Source organism: Carassius carassius, chromosome 36, assembly GCF_963082965.1.
Source record: "Carassius carassius chromosome 36, fCarCar2.1, whole genome shotgun sequence".
NCBI classification, from domain to species: Eukaryota; Metazoa; Chordata; class Actinopteri; order Cypriniformes; family Cyprinidae; genus Carassius; species Carassius carassius.
Genome location: NC_081790.1, coordinates 26,192,509 through 26,214,190, shown reverse-complemented (window position 1 = coordinate 26,214,190; position 21,682 = coordinate 26,192,509). Strand labels below are relative to the sequence as shown.

General features: G+C 36.0%; 1 protein-coding gene across 1 annotated transcript; it reads right to left on the bottom strand.

Annotated features, from left to right (window-relative positions):
• Positions 1 to 489: 489 nt before the first annotated feature.
• On the bottom strand, positions 490 to 21,401 carry LOC132117491 (leucine--tRNA ligase, cytoplasmic-like). Its single transcript, XM_059526813.1, has 32 exons — positions 21,255 to 21,401; positions 20,519 to 20,640; positions 20,351 to 20,438; positions 20,191 to 20,271; positions 19,979 to 20,116; positions 19,685 to 19,846; positions 19,465 to 19,577; positions 18,287 to 18,350; positions 18,146 to 18,213; positions 16,233 to 16,458; positions 15,469 to 15,556; positions 15,014 to 15,090; positions 14,808 to 14,861; positions 14,018 to 14,158; positions 13,745 to 13,822; positions 13,461 to 13,546; positions 13,165 to 13,230; positions 12,958 to 13,040; positions 12,463 to 12,601; positions 10,975 to 11,187; positions 10,738 to 10,795; positions 10,241 to 10,304; positions 9,828 to 10,011; positions 8,807 to 8,897; positions 8,440 to 8,580; positions 7,724 to 7,864; positions 3,830 to 3,940; positions 3,418 to 3,528; positions 2,830 to 2,934; positions 2,298 to 2,393; positions 883 to 1,015; positions 490 to 731 (listed from the first exon to the last, which is right to left on the bottom strand). The coding sequence occupies exons 1-32, from the start codon at positions 21,258 to 21,260 to the stop codon at positions 526 to 528; spliced, it is 3,534 nt and encodes a 1,177-aa protein (XP_059382796.1). The 5' UTR covers positions 21,261 to 21,401; the 3' UTR covers positions 490 to 525.
• Positions 21,402 to 21,682: the final 281 nt, after the last annotated feature.

Genomic DNA, 21,682 nt, shown 5'->3' with positions numbered 1-21,682 from the left:
TTGGTAGCATTTGCCTTCTATTATTATAAATATAAACAATCAAAGTGTAATAGTGATGACTGAATGGCTAGCTATTTAATTCAAGTGATGGCTTATTATATCTAAATAATACTGAGATTAATTTAAGTATGTGGCATTTTTCTTATTAATTATATCAGCATCAAGTAATGAGAAAGGAAACTAATATATATTTCACTTGCATTAATTTATTAAGTGTTCACTGAATACATATCATTTTACAGGGGGAAGTAACGAAGAAAACAAAGCTTCCTTTTAAGGTTTTACAGTGAAAAGATAACATCCTCAATTGGACGACTGTAGCTGTATTCAAACTATTTAAAACAGTGGATGGATTTAAAACTAGTAAAAACCAGGACTGGTTTAAACATTCTGAAAGTACAATAAGACCATGAAATGTCACATTTACACAAAGTATGAATATTTCCAATGCCATGTACATGTATGAATGGAGTATACAGTACAGGGGGGGGTAAAAAAAACAACAAAACAACAAAATCTCAGATATCACTGAACCAGGTATATTAAAGTGTCCCCGATGTCCATTTTCAGGCCGTTATCACTCATATGAACTTTGTTTTCTTGCAGGTCGATGTGGAAGACTGAACTGTTTGAGATGGGGATCTTACCCTCCTCTTCCTTCCCCAAAACTGGGATTCTCCGAGGTCCGAGGACTGGGTCCTCGAAACGCATCAGCTTCACTTTGGATAAATCTACACATTTCACACCAGCGTTATTTAAAAACAATGCCAACATCAGCATGCAGCGGCATCAAAGTATTTGGATACTTGGCTTGAATTCAATATTTTGTGAAAACCTTGTAACAGTTTCAACTTTGCTCAAATAAATGCAAGTAATGTTTACCCTTGATGCCTCTGTTGACACGGGACAGTCTGCGGATGACGCTGTCTTTGCTGTCTCCCTGTCGGATGTCAATCCTGGTGGAGAACAGACCGCTGGCTGGCTGAGGGTTCACCAGTGACACTAACACTCCAGACTACAGGAGAAACAGAGGTCACAGCTTCATCACACTGAGCATGAGACACAGGATTCCCCAAACCATCTGACCAAGACATTTTCAGTGGTCTACGATTATTAGATATAATTAGATTAATACGGATTTAAAATACAAATTTAAATTCCTATATACATATATACACACACATATACATATATATATATATATATACAGTACAAACCAAAAGTTTGGACACACCTTCTCATTCAAAGAGTTTTCTTTATTTTCATGACTATGAAAATTGTAAAGTCACACTGAAGGCATCAAGGGCTATTTGACCAAGAAGGAGAGTGATGGGGTGCTGCGCCAGATGACCTGGCCTCCACAGTCACCGGACCTGAACCCAATCGAGATGGTTTAGGGGTGAGCTGGACCGCAGACAGAAGACAAAAGGGCCAACAAGTGCTAAGCATCTCTCGGGGAACTCCTTCAAGACTGTTGGAAGACCATTTCAGGTGACTACCTCTTGAAGCTCATCAAGAGAATGCCAAGAGTGTGCAAAGCAGTAATCAAAGCAAAAGGTGGCTACCTTGAAGAACCTACAATATGACATATTTTCAGTTGTTTCACACTTTTTTGTTATGTATATAATTCCATATATAATTCCACATGTGTTAATTCATAGTTTTGATGCCTTCAGTGTGAATCTACAATTTTCATAGTCATGAAAATAAAGAAAACTCTTTGAATGAGAAGGTGTGTCCAAACTTTTGGTCTGTACTGTGTATATATATATATATATATATATATATATATATATATATATATATATATATATATATATATATATACACACACACACACACACACACATACATGTGTATATGTATGTATATACACACACATACACATACATATACATATATACACACACACATACACATACATATATATATACATATATACATGTATGTAAGAAAAAAAAAAAATTTAATTAATTAATTAATTTTATTCTATTACACTTCCATGTCTGGATAGCACAATTTAAAAAATCTTTAATATTTCCTCCTTGGTTGTGGGAAAATTGCATATCAAATCCTGCATAAAAACATTTCATCATATTTCCAAAAGCCTAGCGATGACACACAATAAGAAAATCTTTTCTGCCTGACCGAATGCTGTACACTACACCACAGAAGCGTTAGCAATGCGCAGCAGGTTTCTAAAATGAGTCTGTCTCGAGCTGCATGCAGCACAGGCCAGATGAAGCAATAGATGGTGCAGCAGCTATGACAGGGTCTCGGTGGGCTCTCATCATCACCTCGGATCTGAACACACAGAACGGTTTCCCAGGGCAACAGTCCTCCTTCACTTTGTCATCCGCTTCGGAGGCGAACACAACGTCTATCTGATCCAGCTGATGGAGGAGAGGGAGGGAATGACACCGGTTACCATTTAACTATTAACTGAAACAACCAACAGAGAGATCAGACCAAGAGTCAGCTAATAACAGTGCTTTCAGCGCAGCGGCTCGGTGATCACAAAAGAGAAATGGCTAAAATGAGAGGGGAAAAAGACACCTTTGCTATGCATTTTAGAGTATGCATTTAATATTCAAATGAAAATGATCGGCTTGGTTTGACTGTGTTGCTTTATTTAATTTAATTGCATTTATTAATAAAAAAAATTTCTTTACAGTATTGTGTATTGATGATGAGTCATGTACAATAAGAGCAGGGATATTATTTAAGCCATACATAGTCAATTGTGTTACCAACTTTAGGGTCTTTCTTGTTTTCTTGTTCTTTGGGTTTGTAGAACTGAACACTTTTCAAGTAGTTATGTGCGATTACCTCGAGGGAATTAGTCAAATAAACGATGTTCTCCAGCAGGACAGCACTCTCATCAAACTCCAGCTCTAGATCAAGAACCCTGGGCCCGCTTTTCTCTAGGTTGTCCTGGAAACACCAGGAGAGAAACAGAACCAATTTAAATGCATATAAATGATTTCATTTCATTTAATAATATTGCAAGCAATTCAACTAACACCTAAACATGTATTATTTATTTATATAGTTTGCATTACTGAAATCCAGTCTTCAGTGAGACAAAAATCTGAAACTATTTGAATATGCTGATTCAGGGCTCAAGAACCATTCATTTTGATATATAAAAAAAATATTTACATGTAGAGGTTTATATATATATATATATATATATTCAATATGGAAAAATAAAATTTTTCTTAAATGTATACATGAATGTGTGTGTTTATATAATAAATATACACAGTACACACACACATAATTATGCACACAAAATCCTTTTATTTTGGATGCCATTACTCATGATTAAGCGATTGTGAACACAGCCTTTAACCATGCTCATAAAAATAAGACCCAGTTTTTATAAGATCGTACTGAAGGACCAAACTCTTGTACCTTTATCATGGCTACAAAGGGCATCACTCTCTTCATGTATTTCTTCAGCTCCGGCATGGCACCCAGCTCCATGGCGATGACCTTATTGTCAGGTAGAGCTCCATTGTTGCTCTAGAAATGACAATGGAAAAGAACTGCTGTTTGACTGACAGCCTATCAAACCTCAACACTCAGAATTCAAAAATGACATTCCAAGTAGTGCCAGAGAAATTGAATTTGAACTTTATTGTTCATTTGAACCTTTAATATCATAGTAATGTATCAAACGACAGGTATATTTTACAGAATTAGTTGATCAAATGTTGCACTTAAAAAAAATTGAAATCAGCAAATCGATTCATGAAACCTGCCCTATTAAGGTTGTCTCACTTTGTTCACTTTGATATGAGATGTGTGATTAGGGTGTTTCTACCTTGTAATATTTGCCCAGCAGAGAGAGGGCGCTGTGCTGCCACGGTGGGTAGGTCTTTGCTACGTAGATGGTGCAGTGTGTGGGCTTAGCTGGAGGTTTGTTGTCTCCCTTCTGTGACAGACAAAGGAAAGCAAAACTTAAAAATAGAAATGAGATGGTATAAGTGTGGGAACATTATAAAATGTTATTTTTAATGTAAAGAATTCTATAAACTAAACAACTGTTCTTATTAGGGGTGGGAAAAAAAATCGATATTGCAATATATTGTTGTGCTCTCTGTCGCAATAAATAATCGATACACTAACGCCCAATATCGATATTTTATTACAACACAAAATGATTAATTTACCCGTTGTCAGTGTCACTGTCACTACCCAATATCTATCATTCTGTTTGCGGGGGGCGCTGTTCCAGTAAATAGGGGTAAAACAGCAGCCGGTGAAGAACACAAGTTAACTAACAACAACAGAGAATTGCAGAAAAAAAGAGAAGCGAGAAGAATGGCGGAAAACAATAAAAAACTAATCAAAGACCCACCGGCTAGTTTCCACTCTAAAGTGTGGAGACACTTCGGGTTTTATGAGACAGTCGACGGAAAGGCACTGGATAAAGTCTATGCAATCTGCATGAACTGCTTTGCAAAGATAAAATATAACAGCAACACTACGAATCTGCAAATGCACCTCGTTGCTATAACGGTGAACTACTCTCAGGTGATAATGAGGGCAAACCAAGTCAGCCGACAATCACTACTGGTTCAAAGCAAAGCTCCCCTTTGGGTCGCAGAGGGCACAGAGTATCACTAAGTCCATCGCCGAATTTATTTGCAAGGACCTTCGCCCTTACAGCGTGGTCGAGAATGATGGATTTTGCAGAATGTTGACAACACTGGAACCGAGATACGAGATACCGAGTCGTCGGCACTTTACAGACAAAGTCATCCCTGCATTGTATGCAGATACCAGAGCCAAAGTGGAGGGTGAGCTCCGGTCTGCTAAACGTTCCTCAAGAAGAATATGCCTTGATGTGTCCACTGTTAACAGTAACTTACTACTGACGTTTCAGTATTATGGTTTACACATGTTAATGTTCATGTTGTTTTGTAATGTTCATGCACTTTTATCTGTCTAGATGTACAGTGTTAACATTTAAGACCAGGAGGCAGTGAGTTATTATGCAAATGCATATTTCTTTGCACAATGTTGGAAATGTTGGCATTAATAAATGCATAAAATTTCCTTATTCCTTCTTTTTCTTTTCAGCCACATATATCGTGATATATCGTTGATGAAATTTCTTCCAATATATTGAATATCATAGATATCGCGAATCGTGATATTATCATATCGTGGACCACATATCGCCACAGAATTGAATCGTGAGGTACCTGTATCGTCCCACCCCTAGTTCTTATTATATATTATATAATAGTATATTGTTAGTATAATAGTCACTACTGCTGCTACATATGAAATCTTAGCTGGACTGGAGAAAGCAATATTTTTTTTTTTCCCCTCAAGAGTTCAGAAAATTTTTAAACTTATTCAATTTCATAATGTACATGTACTTTAATTATATAATTGTAAATCTATCCCTATTTATCTATCTTTATATATATATATATATATATATATATATATATATATATATATATATATATATATATATATACATAAGGTGGTAGTGATATATGTATTATTATTATTATAAAAAATAATAACAACAACAATTATTACTATTATTTTCAGATTTATATTTTTTATTTTATATTTTTATATTTATTATTTTATTTCGAAAATGTTTTCAAAATATACTTTATATCTATGAATGTATCTCTGATATTAACAATTTTTTTTTTTAATTTCTACATAAATGTGTAGTCATACATTATTATTACTATGACTACTACTGATACAAAATCTTGACACCTTTACTCAGAGCTTATAAACTATTTAACTATATAAACTTACTTTATTTTATAAGCTAAGTTTTTTAAGTATACTTTAAATCTATACATTTAACCCTAGCCTCACCTATATATCCAGTATTAGATTCTTATGTTTATATCCAGTTACCAACAGTACAGTTTCCTTCACAGTCTAAAACCTTCTAAAACGCATCAGCACAACAACTCCTTATTCAAAGCGACATCCATTACCACATGGACCTAACAACAGGACTGAGAAAAGCCTCCCTCCTCCGAGCCTGGACTCATAACGCTTACATAAGCATCAGCATTGGTAGAAACAGACTGTAGGGAAAGCGTCCCATGTTAAAAGCGAGGGATAATGCACCACTCTTCTGTCAGGGGAGGTCTGGGACAGCGCTGAACTCACTCTACATGACAGCTGTCGACCTGCTTCAGTCTTAATGTCAACTATGTTTGGGTGGGCTTGAGCAGCATGCTGGACTGCTGGGGTCTGAAGGCTCTGTCTAATAGCTTAATGCTACAAGGAATGTATGAATGGTGCTACTAATTTCAAGTACAACCCTAATGTGTAGCTACCATGAAGTAACCTAACCGAAAATCTTCATAAATCACTGAAACTTTAATGTTGAGGTAGCATGGTTGAGGTTTAGAACATCATATTTAACACTAGTTGCTATGCAACCATGCATTCAAGGCAAGAAACTAGCCACTGACCTTTTCTGAGTGCAACGTTTTGTGAATTCTCACCATAGAGATACATCCGAACCATTAAAATTGTGTATTATTATCATAATTATTATAAATATAGCTGCAAGCAGCAATTACAGGACCAACCACAACCGTGCAGATATGCTGCGACTTGCGCACTATTAAAAGAGTCACCAGAAAGATGATTTTAGAACAAATGGTTTGACAGAAATGGGCAAACATAGCAAATTTAGGCCTCTAGGAGAAGCAGTTCCTGAAGTTTAGAGTGACCCTAAAGACTGTTACACAATATACTGACGACCGGACAATCTTTGAGAGTCTGTTATCGCCGTTGACTTTACAACTGATTCAACATGTTGAAATGTCATCTGCGCTGTCATGAGATATTACTGTGATTGGCTGCCCAGCGAAAGCAAGCAAACGATGGCACTTGTCAATATTTCAATATGACACTTCAGGGCTGAGCGATAAAACGATAACGTAATTATCGCAATATAATTTTCCTCTGCAATACGATATGATTTTTTTAATTTTTATCTTTCAAAGGGATTATGAAAACTTAAATACAAGGACCTATAAAAGATTTTAAAAGTTTTTACAACTGTTTTGCTTTAGACTACATAAAAAAAATTTTAATCTTCAAATAAAATGTTTGTTATCACTGCATTTGTCAGAGAAAAAAATGCAGTTGATTTATAGTTATATTCAGCTTTCAGTGTACTCTCATCATAAAATAACTTCATTAATTATTTATTTCTAACAAATACATTTTGGTTTAAACCTAACCGTAATTAAACATTATTTGTTTATAATCTTTGCTCAGAAGAGACCTGGTTTTGTTAGCAAAAATGAGTAGAAAAATATCGGGATATCGGATATTGTCAAAAATCCAATATCGTGCACTCCTAGTTTATATTAATCTTGTTTCATAAAAACAGTTGAGCATTTGAGTGTGTGGATAACAAGTAGATTAGATCTGCAGTTAAAACCTAAGCTCAGAATCGATTCCAGAGAGAATCGCGATGCATTCGGAAGATCTCAGGATCGATTCACGAGTCGATTTGGCTTCGATTTATTGTCTCAGCCCTAGATGAGGGATGATGTATTTCTGTAGGCTACACCCAGAAAAAAAGTTAGCATTTTAGCACTTTCATTCCATCTTCCTGAAGACAATGTTTTATTTTAAATTGGGTTTTTGTTCTGCCAATTAAATTTAGACATATTTCAAAACTCATAAAAGTGTGGTCAGTCCATACCTTGCCCTTGGCTGGTTGTGTGTAAGCTTTCAGGCGAAGACGGAGGTCATGGGCAGTGTCCATCAAATACTGTGAGGATCGAATCAAGATCTCATCCACTGGACCAGCTGTAGGCCAGCGAGCCTTCATTATAGAACTGCTCTGTAAGAAGAGAAAATCAAGTGTTAACTGTGCAGGTCAGTTAAAGATTAGTTTTTCTGCTTTTACTAAATAAAAAAATTAAAAAGTCAGCTAGTTGTTATTAGCTATTTAAAGAAATAGAATCTTCAAGGAATTTAAATTAAAATTTTAAAATTGAGTAGACGAAACAATGCAAGAATGGATATACAACAGATGCAATTCTATTCTAAATAAAGCTTTCACTAAATATGATCCATATTTCTTTGAAACATCCCTTATTTATATTCTGGAAAAAATAAATCCCCCAAAATAATGGTAATTTAAACTAGCTATTAAGGATGTATTTTTTTTACTATAATTAACTATGTAAATTCACAATATTGTCAAAAGTATGACACTGTTGCATGATTGTACTGTTGCATACACCTTAGGATTTGTGCCTTTGAAACAAACAACTGGAAAACCAAGGTGTACTGTATATGTGGAGAATGCTATTTAGTTCCTCAATAGTATGATTGGCTGTGAAATGTTATGGTTTAAGAGTAAGCAGGCAATGCCTTAGTGGAAACCTGTCCTTCAGCGTAGGGGGGTCTCACCTTCCCCAGCAGGGACCAGGTGTGTTCACACAGGTGTGGGCAGATGGGAGCCAGCAGGAGAGTCTGGTTCTCGATAAACTGGAACACAAGATCCCTGTGCATGCCCTCGATGGCCAGCTCCCTGTATTTATCCTTGGCTGCCTTCAAAGAATCAAGAACTTGGTGTTATACATAACTTCAGATTACACTGTTGAAAATTTCCTGACATATCATGGAATGACGCATGCAATCTCCTGAAATAATGTGATGGGTTACTGTTCTTTATAATTAATATTACTAATGTTAATATAATCACTCCATATGACTTCACTCTACAATTATTTAGCCAACAGATGAAGGATGGTGAATTTAATTGTCTATGCGTTACCTGGAACTCAAAGAAACCGCTCTTCAATGCCTCTTTGAACATCATTCTCTCAAAGTGCTGCTCTGTTTTAATGATGCTGGAATTCATTTCACTGCAGACAGACAGATAATCAGGTGGAAATAAATAAATACATACAAATAAACACCCTTTTACAGATTAAAACCATGCCTTAATTTTGCAGTCCAAAATGCTAATAAGTTAGGGATGGTTGGATGGATCTTCTATATGTGAACAATTTGGTTTCAAAAAGCGATAAATGCCTTTTTAAAATTTTTAGTGTTATTATAACCTAAAGATGTTATGTGAAAGTTTGAAAGTGGTTTTCATCTTGCCACTTTCTTGGTAAAGAAAACACATTTTTGCTCAAATTAATCAAAATGTATAGATTTTGAAACCAAACTCTTCATATACACTACTGTTACAAAGGTTTGCGGTCGGTAAGACTTTTTTAAAAATGTTTTACAAGAAGCTCTACAAGGTTTTATTTATTTAACAAAAAGTAGAGTAAAATAGCTTAAAGAGCCATTTTCTTTTTGATTTGATCTTAAAATGTAATTTATTCCAGTGATGGCAAAGCTGTATTTTCAGCATCTTTACTCCTGTCTTCAGTGTCAAATGATCTTCAGAAATCATTCTAATATGCTGATTTGCTGCTCAAGAAACATTTCTTATTATTATCAATGTTGAAAACAGTGTGCTACTTAATATTTTATAGAAACGACATCTTTTTTTTTTCCAGGATTAATGGAAAGTTCAAAAGAACAGCATTTATTTGAAACATAAATCTTCAGTAAAATGATAAATGTCCTTTTCTGAATGAAAGCATTTTTTTTTTTTCAAAATCCTAATCCTATTTTATTTTCTTTCTCTTTTTTTTAACCCTACTTATTTCATTTTCCTCTTCTTAACAAAGCACTTTTATTATTGTTATTATACTACAATATAATAAATTCACTATATTACTGAATGGAAACAATTTTTAATGTTTTTTTGTTTCACACTTCTCTCAGCACCATGTTACCTAATAAACACTCGGTCATTAAACGAGTCCGCTGGTCCGGTCCTCAGGTTGTTCTGATTGGCGATCATCTCTTTCACCCACTCCACCCATGTAAAGAGACGCAATATTCCTGCATCTGCCATGGCCTCGACGAAGTTAGCATCCTCCACCGTGTCCCCAGCATCAGCCAGAGCCAGACGCATCCCTACGATACAGACCGAGAGACAAGGTTGGCAAGGGTTTAAGGAGGTTTATGGCATTCACATTCATAATTCTACATTATAGGTCACATAAAAAAGACATATCCTCTTTGAGGGGATCACAAAGTTAGACTTTACATGCATAGGGCTTGAACCTACTCCTGCTGCAGTAGGTGTCTGACCGCATGTGAAGTGTTTGGCCTTCAAATGAGCCGCTATTTAGGGAGGACTTACCATCTGCTGAAAACTTGGAAATGGCTTGACTCAAAGTGAGAAAGTTGCCAGTGGATTTGGACATCTGGTGGGTATAAACATCTAATTAGATGACTGAAGAGGACCATCCACAATGTGTTCATAAATACAGAAGAACAAACTTAAACTATTTTGTTAACTGAAATACCACAGAGAAAACTTACCTTGTCAGCTAAACTAAAATAAAATAAATTTAAGCACTAAAATTACTAAAACTGAAATAAAAATTAGCAAAACAATAAAAGCACATATTACTAAAACTTAAAACAAAAGTTGAAAATATAAAATAGAGGCTAAATCAAAATTTTAATAAATACTATAATAGTATGGTAATTTATGGACTTTTTGTTAAAGATATTCGTAAATACGTGGTCCTCCAGTTACACAGGAGCTCAATTTATTGCACTGTAGCTAAGGTTAACACAACCTCAGCGCATGTCTTTCCTAACAAGACAGACAGAAGACGAATATCATCTCACCTTTTCAGAGTTTAGCAAAAGATGACCATTGGCACGTACTGCTTTTGGCCATTTGCCACTATCATGAAAAAAAAAACAAAAAAACAAACAGCGTTAAAATATGTAGCAATGCAAATATCCATCAGGGTGACAAATTGAAAATAAACAGCTACATTACAACTAGAGTATTACTTTCTCTTTTCTGGTTAATGTAAAACATGCATTTTTTTTTTTGTAAAGAAGTACAGTGCAGTGTACCTGTCATTGGGCCACATGGCTACATGATTGTAGAGGTAATAGGAGAGGTGGTTTGGCACCAGGTCTTTCCCTGATACTCTCACGTCTACAGGGTACCAGAACTCAAACTCCCTCCTGAGCTTCTGCAGCTTCTCCTTTGGGATGTCCGTCTTTGGGAAAGGTGTTGTTTTGAAGAAGATGTAATCCCACACCTCCCTCGTCATCTGCTCGGCTCTAATGGGAGGAAATGTGTTTTTCTGAATCACTTTTTTTGTGGATTAATAGTAATAATGAACATGTGTGGCAGTATATTCAGATGGTTAGTAACGACATTTCCCTTGTTATTTTTGTTCTCAATTTGATTCACATTTCTGACACATTTTACATAAGCTTTATCTTTCAATTCTCACTTGTCTATTTTTACTGAATTTACTAGCATATTTTCCATTATATATTTGTTGGATTCTTTATCATCCGAACACTGTGGGGTTGTTAAATGCAATCAGATATTACGGTACATGTAAATTTGACTTGTTAAATTCATTTTAAATTAAATATTTTCCCTATATTAAGCTTATTCAGTCTGATTAAAGTGACTAATTAAATCTCAGAAAGCAGTTCTTTATTTAAACTGACTGAAGAGGTAGTGAGTAGAGCTGCAACAAATGATTATTTTGATAATCGATTAGTTGGCCGATTATTTTTTGATTAATCAGATAAAAAATAAAATAAAATAAAAACTTTTCATTTTATTGACGAATACAATGTTGGAGCTGTGTGACGTTGTGAAGTCGTGGTCAGCAAAGTGAAGAGGAGGGGGCTCAGCACACATCCTTGGGGGGCCCCAGTGTTCAGTGTGATGATGCTGGATGTGTTGCTGCCGACCCGTACTGCCTGGGGTCTTCCAGTCAGAAAGTCCAACAGCCAGTTGCACAGAGAAGTGTTGAGCCCCAGCTGGATCAGTTTGTGAATGAGCTGTTGTGGGATGATTGTGTTGAATGCTAAACTGAAGTCTATGAATAGCATTTTGATGTATGAGTCTCTTTTCTATGTAGATGTGTGAATGCTGAGTGGAGGGCAGTGGTGATGGCATCAAACTGGAAGGGGTCCAGGGAGGGGGGGGGGGCAGACTTAATATAGTGCATGACTAGCTGTTCAAAGCACTTCAAGAGGTGCTAAATATAGTGCTAAAGTCACACTTGTGTATGTGAGAAGCGGAAGCTGATGGCAGGAGGCAGTGGATGTTGTGGAGGGCCGCCACAAGTAAATCAATATATGGGAAACCCTGCATGTGTAACAGTATACTGGATCCGGCAGCTCTTAAAGTGACAGAAGTCTAATATTCCTGCCGTCTGTCATTCATGTTAATCAAACAACAAAAGAGAGAAAATCTCTCACTGCTCTTTGCATTATGTAAATTTGGTAATTAGAATTGTCTTGTTTATTCTAGAATTCACATCGTTTTGCATTTTTTAACTGTCCTACTTTTTCTGGAAAAGCAAATAATACCTGATTCCCAGTGGTGAGAGTCCTTGTCCGTTGAGGACCCCTCCCTGGAGGAGATGTGCCACGGTGTAGTAAGCCATATAGATGGTGGAGTCTGACAGGGACTCAATGAGCCATTGTTCATCCCATGGCAACCGGGTTCCTATGGGAACCAACACATAAAAGAAGTCAAAAATCAAAGGTACTCTCTAAGGAATAGAATGAAAATTGCTGATGGTATCGCTGAGTGGTTTGGGGGCAAGGGAGGAGTGAGGAATAAGAGTATTACAAAAGAAATATAGATGGGCCTAGTCCTTACAAAACCACTTTGATTAAGATAAGCTTCACACAAAGGCGGCAATCTGAGGTGATTTCAAATGGATGTGTGCAAAGAAAACTTTGTGCAGTTTGCCTAACTATTACAAGCAATTTATTTCCAAAGAAAAATCCAAAAGGATGCCGGTACAGCTGGCAACAAAGCTTGTTAACTACAGTGACACACAGATAAGCCGGTCTAACCTAGCCCATACGATCTGGAGCAGGCATGTTCCTGAAGCCAAGCCAATGTTGCTTCAAAGTTCTTCCTGGTTTCGTCACAAAACCTGAAGAGCAAAGCATACAGTCAGAATTCACGCATTCATACAGCCTCTCTAGTAATAACAGTGCCACACAGCAACTTGACAATTTCCACTGTTATCTCCCAATGCCACAAAGTGTGAGACTTACGTCTCAAGAGCCTCCAGGACACCCGAGGCTTGTTTTTTCCATTCCTCATTGCCATAATCCAGATACCTGACAGATAGAGAGCCCAGTCACTGTCTGACAAGTCAAATCGATCAGGGACGCCTCAAGGCAAGTCATTACCACAACAAAAAATGACTAAAATCCCACAAGATCATAGGCACAGGGCATGATTTGAATGAAGAGGAAGTGAATATACTACAAGATGGTAGTGGATATTATCACGCATTCTGAGATAAAATAATATGTAGCATCTGTATGAGAATGTTTTCTGCACTGACCATTGATCACACAATGCCACAACACACTCGTCTGCAGAACGAGATAACACCTGCTTCTCCGGCTCCATGTAGATCATCGCCTCACCCTAACAAAATGGTAGGAATGGAAAATAATTTACAATGCTACAATCAGAATCATATTTCATTTCAGGTCAGTTTGGGCCCCTTAATAATACTGGGGTGTTTTTTGTTGAGTATGAGGTCTATATTGTCCTATGATATGGGCCATTTAAAACAAGTTCTGACTATTATTTTATGTCATGTATTACATATGGTCCACCAACCTTCTCCACCATCATCTTCTGAATGGGCTTCTTAACATCCTGAACCTTCTGTCCCTTGAAACCCTCCACTAACATGATCTGGCAAAACAAAGTTCAGTAAAGTTGTTCAGATCATCACATGTAGGAATAAACTGTCATTTAGCAGATATCTAAAGCAAACACACAGTACTCCAACCACCGAATTCAGCATCTAAAACAAGAATATTTCATGAAGTGGCCCTATATGCATTCATCTATTAGAATGAAGTGATGTTGGTGTTCAGATTATCTTACCCCCTCATAAAAGCCCTTGAGGTAGACCTTCTCTTTGGCCTCAGCCAGCTTCTCTCTGTCATTCTGGCTTTGGATCTTTAGTTCATCACAAACCAGAGGAGCCGACAGGTTCCCATAACCTGGAATATCAATGATGGGTACCTGGTAGAACAGAAAACCATAAGCCACTTCAGATACACAGAATCTAGGATGTTTGGAAAAATAACTCCATCCATGATGTAATCTGCCAGGCACAGCAAGACCAAAAGTTGTCAATAGCTTATGCACTACTTTACATTGCAAACCCAGACTTGATGGCTATGAAGGCAAATAAATTATAGCCACTTTTGTCTTTACTGATTTGTTTGCTACTTTCCCAATTATGCATTAAAGTAATATTTAAAAACTAATTTTAACAATTAAAAAAATTAAATAAATGATAATATTAAGTTGATAGGTTCCCTTGTGATTTATGTTCTCTAAATAAAAACTTTAGACTTTGTCCATTTATTTTGCGTACTGTTAATATCAATGTTGCTGTTGGACAAGCATGGCATGTTTTTATTTATTAGTCAGAAAAAAATAAATAAAATAATAATAACTTTAAATTTAAAATGTAATTTTTCCCCCAAACTGTGCAGCCCTACTCCACAGTATGGAAGTACTGCAGTACCTGTATTGTTAATATTTATTCTAACTTTAAACACAAAATATAATTAATATTAAATGCAGCCTAGGAACGCTCTCAAGTCACCACTGGACTTTTCTCATAGCTGAGCCTTGGGTGAGGTCTTTAAAAAAATCTTCTTACCGGCTCAAACGGTAGAACCATATAATCCTGAATTCCATACTTCTCTCTCAAAGCCTAAAAAAAAACAACAACAAAAAAAACTTTAAGGCATTTTTGTATCAGGAACATTCATCTTATCTGAACTACAGTTATTTCTCTGGGAATTTCCTCATTGAAGGAACTAAATCTGGAAACCAAAATGAAATGCCATAAAGCAAATACAGCACCTGTTTCTTTTTAATGTCCCTCAGAGCGGCGATATCATCAGGAGCATCTGACGGAACACTGGTGACGACTCCAGTTCCTTTGAGGACAAATTAGATTTCAGCAAACTCCATAATAAGGTTACTTACTTGAAATGCTCCACCTCACATGTTTTGCAAAAACAAAATTTTTCCCCACAGTCAGACAACCAGTGATCGATATTGCAATTTCTGACATATCAATTTGGAGACGGCCCTTTCGGGGTGAAAACAGGACCCAGGGTATAAGAAAAAGAACATCCATTACGGACATTTCCATATTCCATTTCTCCTGGCTTCACTGTACTCCACAATGAGTAACGCTGCTTTCAGTTTGGCTGTTAAAAGCATGCAGCATTGCCCTGGGGCCCGTTGAGAGAAGCATCTTGTCTGTGCAGGGGTAATGTGATGCGACGATACTGCGGGCTGGTGTCGGGTACCTTTGTCTTCTTTAATGGTGAGCATTGGCAGGGCATAAATGGTCTTGTATGAGGTGAGGGGGGCGTTCAATGCACAGCCGAGGATATCCTGAAAAAAAATGGGAGAGGGAGTGAGTCTGTGAAGGAGCAGTCAGTGTGTGCATAAACTTGATTCAGTTTGTGAGTTAAATTGTGTAATTTCGCAAAAAGTACTGAAAATACTTGTCATAAGTTTGGTACAACACGCATTGCATTGTCAAGATTAAAATTATGACTTTTTGTAGTTAATCTTTTTTTTTTTTATAAAATAATACAATTAAATGTAAAATGTACTGTTATTTTATAATTAGTGCTGTCGACCGATTAATCGCGATTAATCGTATAAATATTTTTTTTTTTGCATAATATGTGTGTGCAATAATATATCTGTGTATATTTAATTATGTATATATAAACACACACACACACACACACACACACAGTATACATTTAAAAAATACTTACGTCTATATTTATATTCATATAATTTCTGTTATAAATAAATATATTTAATATATAAACATAACATATTTTTCTGAAATATATACATGCATTTGTGTGCATTTACATAATAAATAAACACAGCACAAATACATATATATTATGCAAACAAAAACGTATTAATCGCAATTAATCGTTTTAATTAATCAAACAAATCACACTTTCATGTCATAAAAATGTTACATTTCACCTCCAAATGAATGAATAAATAAATACACACACATAGGGGGAATAAAGACACAAACCTGGCCCCTGATGTTCATGATGACAGGAACCACTCCGTTCTCTTTGGTAAAGCCCTGGTAGGACATGTTCCTGGCTGACCGCTGTGTGCTGATGAACAGCTCACCGCTGGCCGTCTCAAATATAATGTACTTCATATCTGGCCGAATCCAACAATTCGTCTGACCAAACATGGTTTCAGGCCTCAGAGTCGCAGCCACCAGAAAAACATTCTTGCCTTTAAGGCCACTGTAAACAGTTAGAAAACAAAAACCTTCTTTAAACGGAGTTCAAACTAAATGACTTACAAATACCATGTTCATAGTAGGGCTGCACGATTCTGGATAAATTGAGAATCACGATTTTTTTGGTCTCATATAGAGATCACGATTCTCCTATGATTCTGAACTAAATAAAATTATGTGTGACAAAATATTATTGCTGCAGTCTATTTGAAAGGGTCTAATTAATCTGATTGAATTATTAAACAATTTAATATATACTACAAGTCGGTAAGACATATATATATTTTTTATAATTATCTTCTGCTCACCAAGCCTACATTTATTTTATCCAAAATACAGTAAAGGTAGTAATGTTGTGATACATTTTTACAGTTTAAAAAAAAAACTGCTTTCTATTGGAATATATTTTAAAATGTCATTTATTTCTGTGATGCACAGCTGTATTTTCAGCATCATTCCTCCAGACTTCAGTGTCACATGATCTTCAGAAATCATTCTAATATGTTGAATTGCTGCTCAGGAAACTTTTTTTTATTATTATTATTATTACTACTATTATCAATATCACAAGTATATAAATTAATGCTTTTATTTGCAAGGATTCTTTAAATTGATCAAGTGTGACAAAGACATTTATAACAAAAGATTTCTATTTCACAAAGTTTGTTCTTCTGAATTTTCTATCAAAGAAACCTGAAAAAATCTACTCATCTGTTTTCAACATAATATTAATAATAATAAAGGTTTTTGGAACAGCAAATCAGGATATTAAAATGATTTCTGAAGATCATGTGACACTGAAAACTGGAGTAATGATGCTAAAAATTCAGCTGTGCATCACAGGAATAAATTACACTTTAAAATACCTTCAAGTAGAAAGCAGTTATTTTAAATTGTAAAAATATTTCAAAATTTTACTGGTTTTGCTGTACTTTGGATCAAATAAATGCAGGTTTGGTGAGCAGAAGAGACTTCTTTAAAAAAAAAACATTACACATCTTATAGTTCAAAAACTTTTGACTGGTAGTGTATATATAATATATTTAAAACCCCAATTTTTTATATTAGAATGATGCAAGAGTTGTTTAAATCACTGATTCAACGACTCACTCATAAACCTACATCACTTGTTTCATTACTGGATGAATCAGCGTTTTTGAACGATTCTCTTGAATAAAAAATTTAATTCATTAACAAATAGATTTAAGACACTTGTCTCCACCTAGTGGCAAAGCAATGCATTTGACACGAACGTTATTTGAAGCGCAGAACTTTCAAAAGGGGATTTGCTCTATTTTGATAGCTACAATATAGACATCAATGCTGTCTATATAAACTGAACTATAAACTTAATCCCAGTATTTCTGTGATAATATGAATGACTGTAAGACAGAAATATTACTGTGTAGTTGAAAAGACCGTTTGTGAAGATGTTTTTTTAACCAAACATGGTAAGAGCTCTCTCTGTGTCAGTGGCAGTGCGAGCACGGATTTGAATGATCCGGTAAGACTTTGTCAAAGGTTTAACAGATTCGGGGAATCGTTGTCAATTAGAAATGAGATTGAGAGGGTGTCTGAATCGAGATCGCGATCTTTTAACGATTAATCGTGCAGCTCTAGTTCATAGCATGACATATTTTAGAGTACACGAAGCTGACAATTATTCAATATCATATTATTATGAATTGTACCTCAGCTTTGCTGGGAAAGGTTCCACGATCTTCATTTTAATCAGGGTGTACTCTTGAGGCCCAACTCCCTGCGACAAAGAACATTATTAAAGATACAAACAACAGCCTGAAAAGAATGAGTTCATTAAAGACAGTGCCCACCTCTCCTGTCTGTCTGTCATGGTCCATGCAGGGCTGGCCATCTTTGGGAGAGTAAATAGTGTACCTGGAAGAGTAAAATAAGTTACAATTATTAAATAAGTTAAAAGATAAAGTTAAACATTTATTTTTTATGAATATGTTAAAGTAGATATGTCTGAGAAGTGTTAAATACTTAAAAAATAAATAAATAAGAAAGTATGGTTTTAAATGGTCTAATAAGTCATTGTGTAAATTTGTGCAGACATCAATAACCTCGGTGGAAGCTCCGGCTGATAATTAACTAACTGACCAATAGTTTTTAAAACATTAATATGAACAGAAACGTTCAACACAAGTTTGTAAATTCTTAAAATTTAAATAATGATAATAATAATAACAAAATAATGGAGAATGTTCACCTAACGTTAGTTTTTGGTTCCTGACCCCTGTTTGGGTAAATAATTATGCTCTAAGAACCTTTTTGAATTTTATTTACGAACATAAGATAATATTCCCATAATGTTGCATGAAAGTTTTTTTTTTTTTTTTTTTTTTTTTTTGAGACAACCTAAAAATAACTTGCATAAAACTAGTGGTCGACCGATATATTGCCAAGGACGATATATCGGCCGATATTTGGCTTCTTTTTTATCTGCATCGGCCGATAAGTTTTTCTGCTTGGCCGATGTGTTTGAGGCAGAACTTTTTTACTTTTATTTGTGTGCTCACACTCGCTCTCTTGTTCATCGTCATTAACAGTTCTGTCTGATATGGATAGAAGTCTGTCTAATAATCAGATAAAAGGAATTCATGTATAGAGAAAGTATTATAAGGATTGCTTTATTTTAGACCTATTAGTAATAGAAAGGCAAAGATTATAATACTTTCTTGTTTGCCATCAGCATTAAGCAAATACGAATTTATACAGTTTACACAAATCTCTGAATGAAATCTAAATCATATCAGTTTTATATCGGCCCCTCTGCTTTCCAAAATATCGCATCGGCTGTCAGAATACACATATCGGTCGACCACTACATAAAACATCTCAATTTAGGTGTCATTTTTGATGATAATGTGCCGTGTGTACAGAACTTTGCTTTTCTCTGCTGAAGTCTTACATTTGTGCAAAGATTTTTGAACTTTGTGATTTAACTTTTGATTAATATGTAAAAAATGTATTTCACTAGTTACCACACCTTTTCCCAAACTTGATCTTTTTTCTCTCTTTCAGAGTGATGTACTGCCACCTCACAAAAGAGTCGTAGAAAGGGTTTACATCAGTCGTGATGAAGGAACGACGCCAGTCAGCCTACAACATTAGTGAGAAAAACTTCATGGACGGACACAAATGTCAAATCATGCCACTTTAAATGCCAAACTACAAAGTAGCGGCCAGAATAACTACTGTTTCACTACCTTTAGGCCCATCTTCTTCAGGTCTTCTACAGCGAGAGGAGGGAAATATTCCAGCCAATGTTCAGCGTCAGCAAACTTCACGATTTCTTCATCCCGCAGCCCCAGAGATTTCATGATGTCCCACTGGAACTTGGAGCTTCCAGACTTCGCCACAGCTTTGCTCTGCCAGTGACATCACATTTAAAAACATTGACTTCATCAGCTTTAATTATTAGATGTTAATCATGGATCAACCCTTGTGGGGATTCAGTCCAACAACCTTCAGGTTTGAGTTTCCTCAAAGCACACATTTACCTTCTTGCCCTTTGACTTGTCCTTGATGATGATCTCATCGCTGAACTTCTTCTGCTCTTCCTCCTCTTCATCTTCCTCAGGGAATTGCGGCGGGTTTCCATACAGCTCCATTTCTCTCTTCAGCTTGTCTGCACATGCCTGTTACACAGAAAGCATATTAGAGGATGACGAACCTGTACAGATCTGAAGCGCAGAACTTTAAATCTACTCACTTTGATGGGCATCCCAGTGCAGTGAAGTCCAAATGGGAAAAGACAATGCTTTCCTTTCAGCCGCTGGTAACCCATTGCAAACTACAGGATATTTGGAGATTTTAGCTGAATCATAAATTATATGAAATTATAATCTTCTTTAATTGGATTTCGTACTCACCTCACACTTTGACAGGCAGAACGTATGTCCAAGGTGAAGTCTCCCATTCATGTACGGGTAAGGAAACGTAACAAAGTACTTGTTCTTCCTGGGTAAACAGATACGAATACATAATTAGTCATCAACTTAATCTGTACAACGTCAGGAAATATATCAAAACAGGCTCACTCTGTGTTATCCTCTGAGGTGGTCGGAGCATCAATCTCAAAAACCTTGTCCTGCTCCCATTTCTGTTGAACCTCCTCCTCGATCTTCCTCAAGAAGTCTAGTTTTGCTGTTCCTTTGCGCTCCTGGGTTGACACACAACCCCAGATCAAAATATTAAGAGCAGTTGTGATCAGTTCATTAAAATTGCATACAAAATATTAAAATAAACATATTTATCTATATAATTTCAGCAGAGCATCATTAACTTATTACCTTACTACATACTGGGTAAATTAGATATCTGTACATTAACATTATATGTAAGTAGTAATATACATCTAGTGATCAGTTCAGTGTCACAGATTATGTTTAACAAAACTGGTGCATTTGATCAACTATGTACTGGGACTTGTGTCTAGATCAGAACAGCAGTGGTGCTCTGATTGACAGCTGTCAAATTCACTCATATCACTCTGCCAACTTCATCCAACTTGTAAGAAAGTAAGTTAAAAACGTTATTGAGCTCGCTCACTGTGTGGATCGAGCGGTTGTTCCTACTTTTCGTTCAGAACTGAAAGAACATACGGGTCACTGAACAAGGGACACATTCGCGTGAAGCTAGCAGCTAAAGATAAGCCATGCTCCTTGCTCAGTGGACCGGTTTATTTCATTTGTTGTTGTTTGAGATTATGAAATAGGCAGTACTCTAGATCATGAGTGTTAATCATTAAAACGGCTTAGTATAGATTAAATTTACCGTCATTCTGATTTATTCGCTGTAACTTCAGCAGGATTTGTTGAAGAGTGAAACCCACGCACGCTAGGCTGATGACACCGTACGGAAACGTCGCTGCCGGATGACGCTTTGTGTCATGGGTAATGGAGTTCGTAGGTTCACAGTACCGTGGCGCGCTCTCTCTCTCGCGCTCTCTCTCTCTCTCTCTCTCTCTCTCTCTCTCTCTCTCTCTCTCATCCTCTCTAATTCTCTTTCGCTCTTTAAGTACTTTTTATAAACATTTTGATTAACATCAAAGTACTGTTAGCATATTGTAATGTGAAGCATATTGACAATTGGGCTTAACAGTGAGTAAAAATAATCAATATACAGCGGATTTCGATTAAATGATTTTCATAAAAATGATAAAAATGAAATGATAAAAAAACAAATAAATAAATGAAAGTAAA

Excerpts from the sequence above, each read along its gene's own strand:
- LOC132117491 (XM_059526813.1), bottom strand. Across the intron at positions 20,439-20,518 it reads ACCTCAGAGGATAACACAGA|GAAGAACAAGTACTTTGTTA; the intron begins GTGAGCCTGTTT and ends CTGTTTACCCAG. Across the intron at positions 19,578-19,684 it reads TGAAGAAGATGGGCCTAAAG|GCTGACTGGCGTCGTTCCTT; the intron begins GTAGTGAAACAG and ends CTAATGTTGTAG.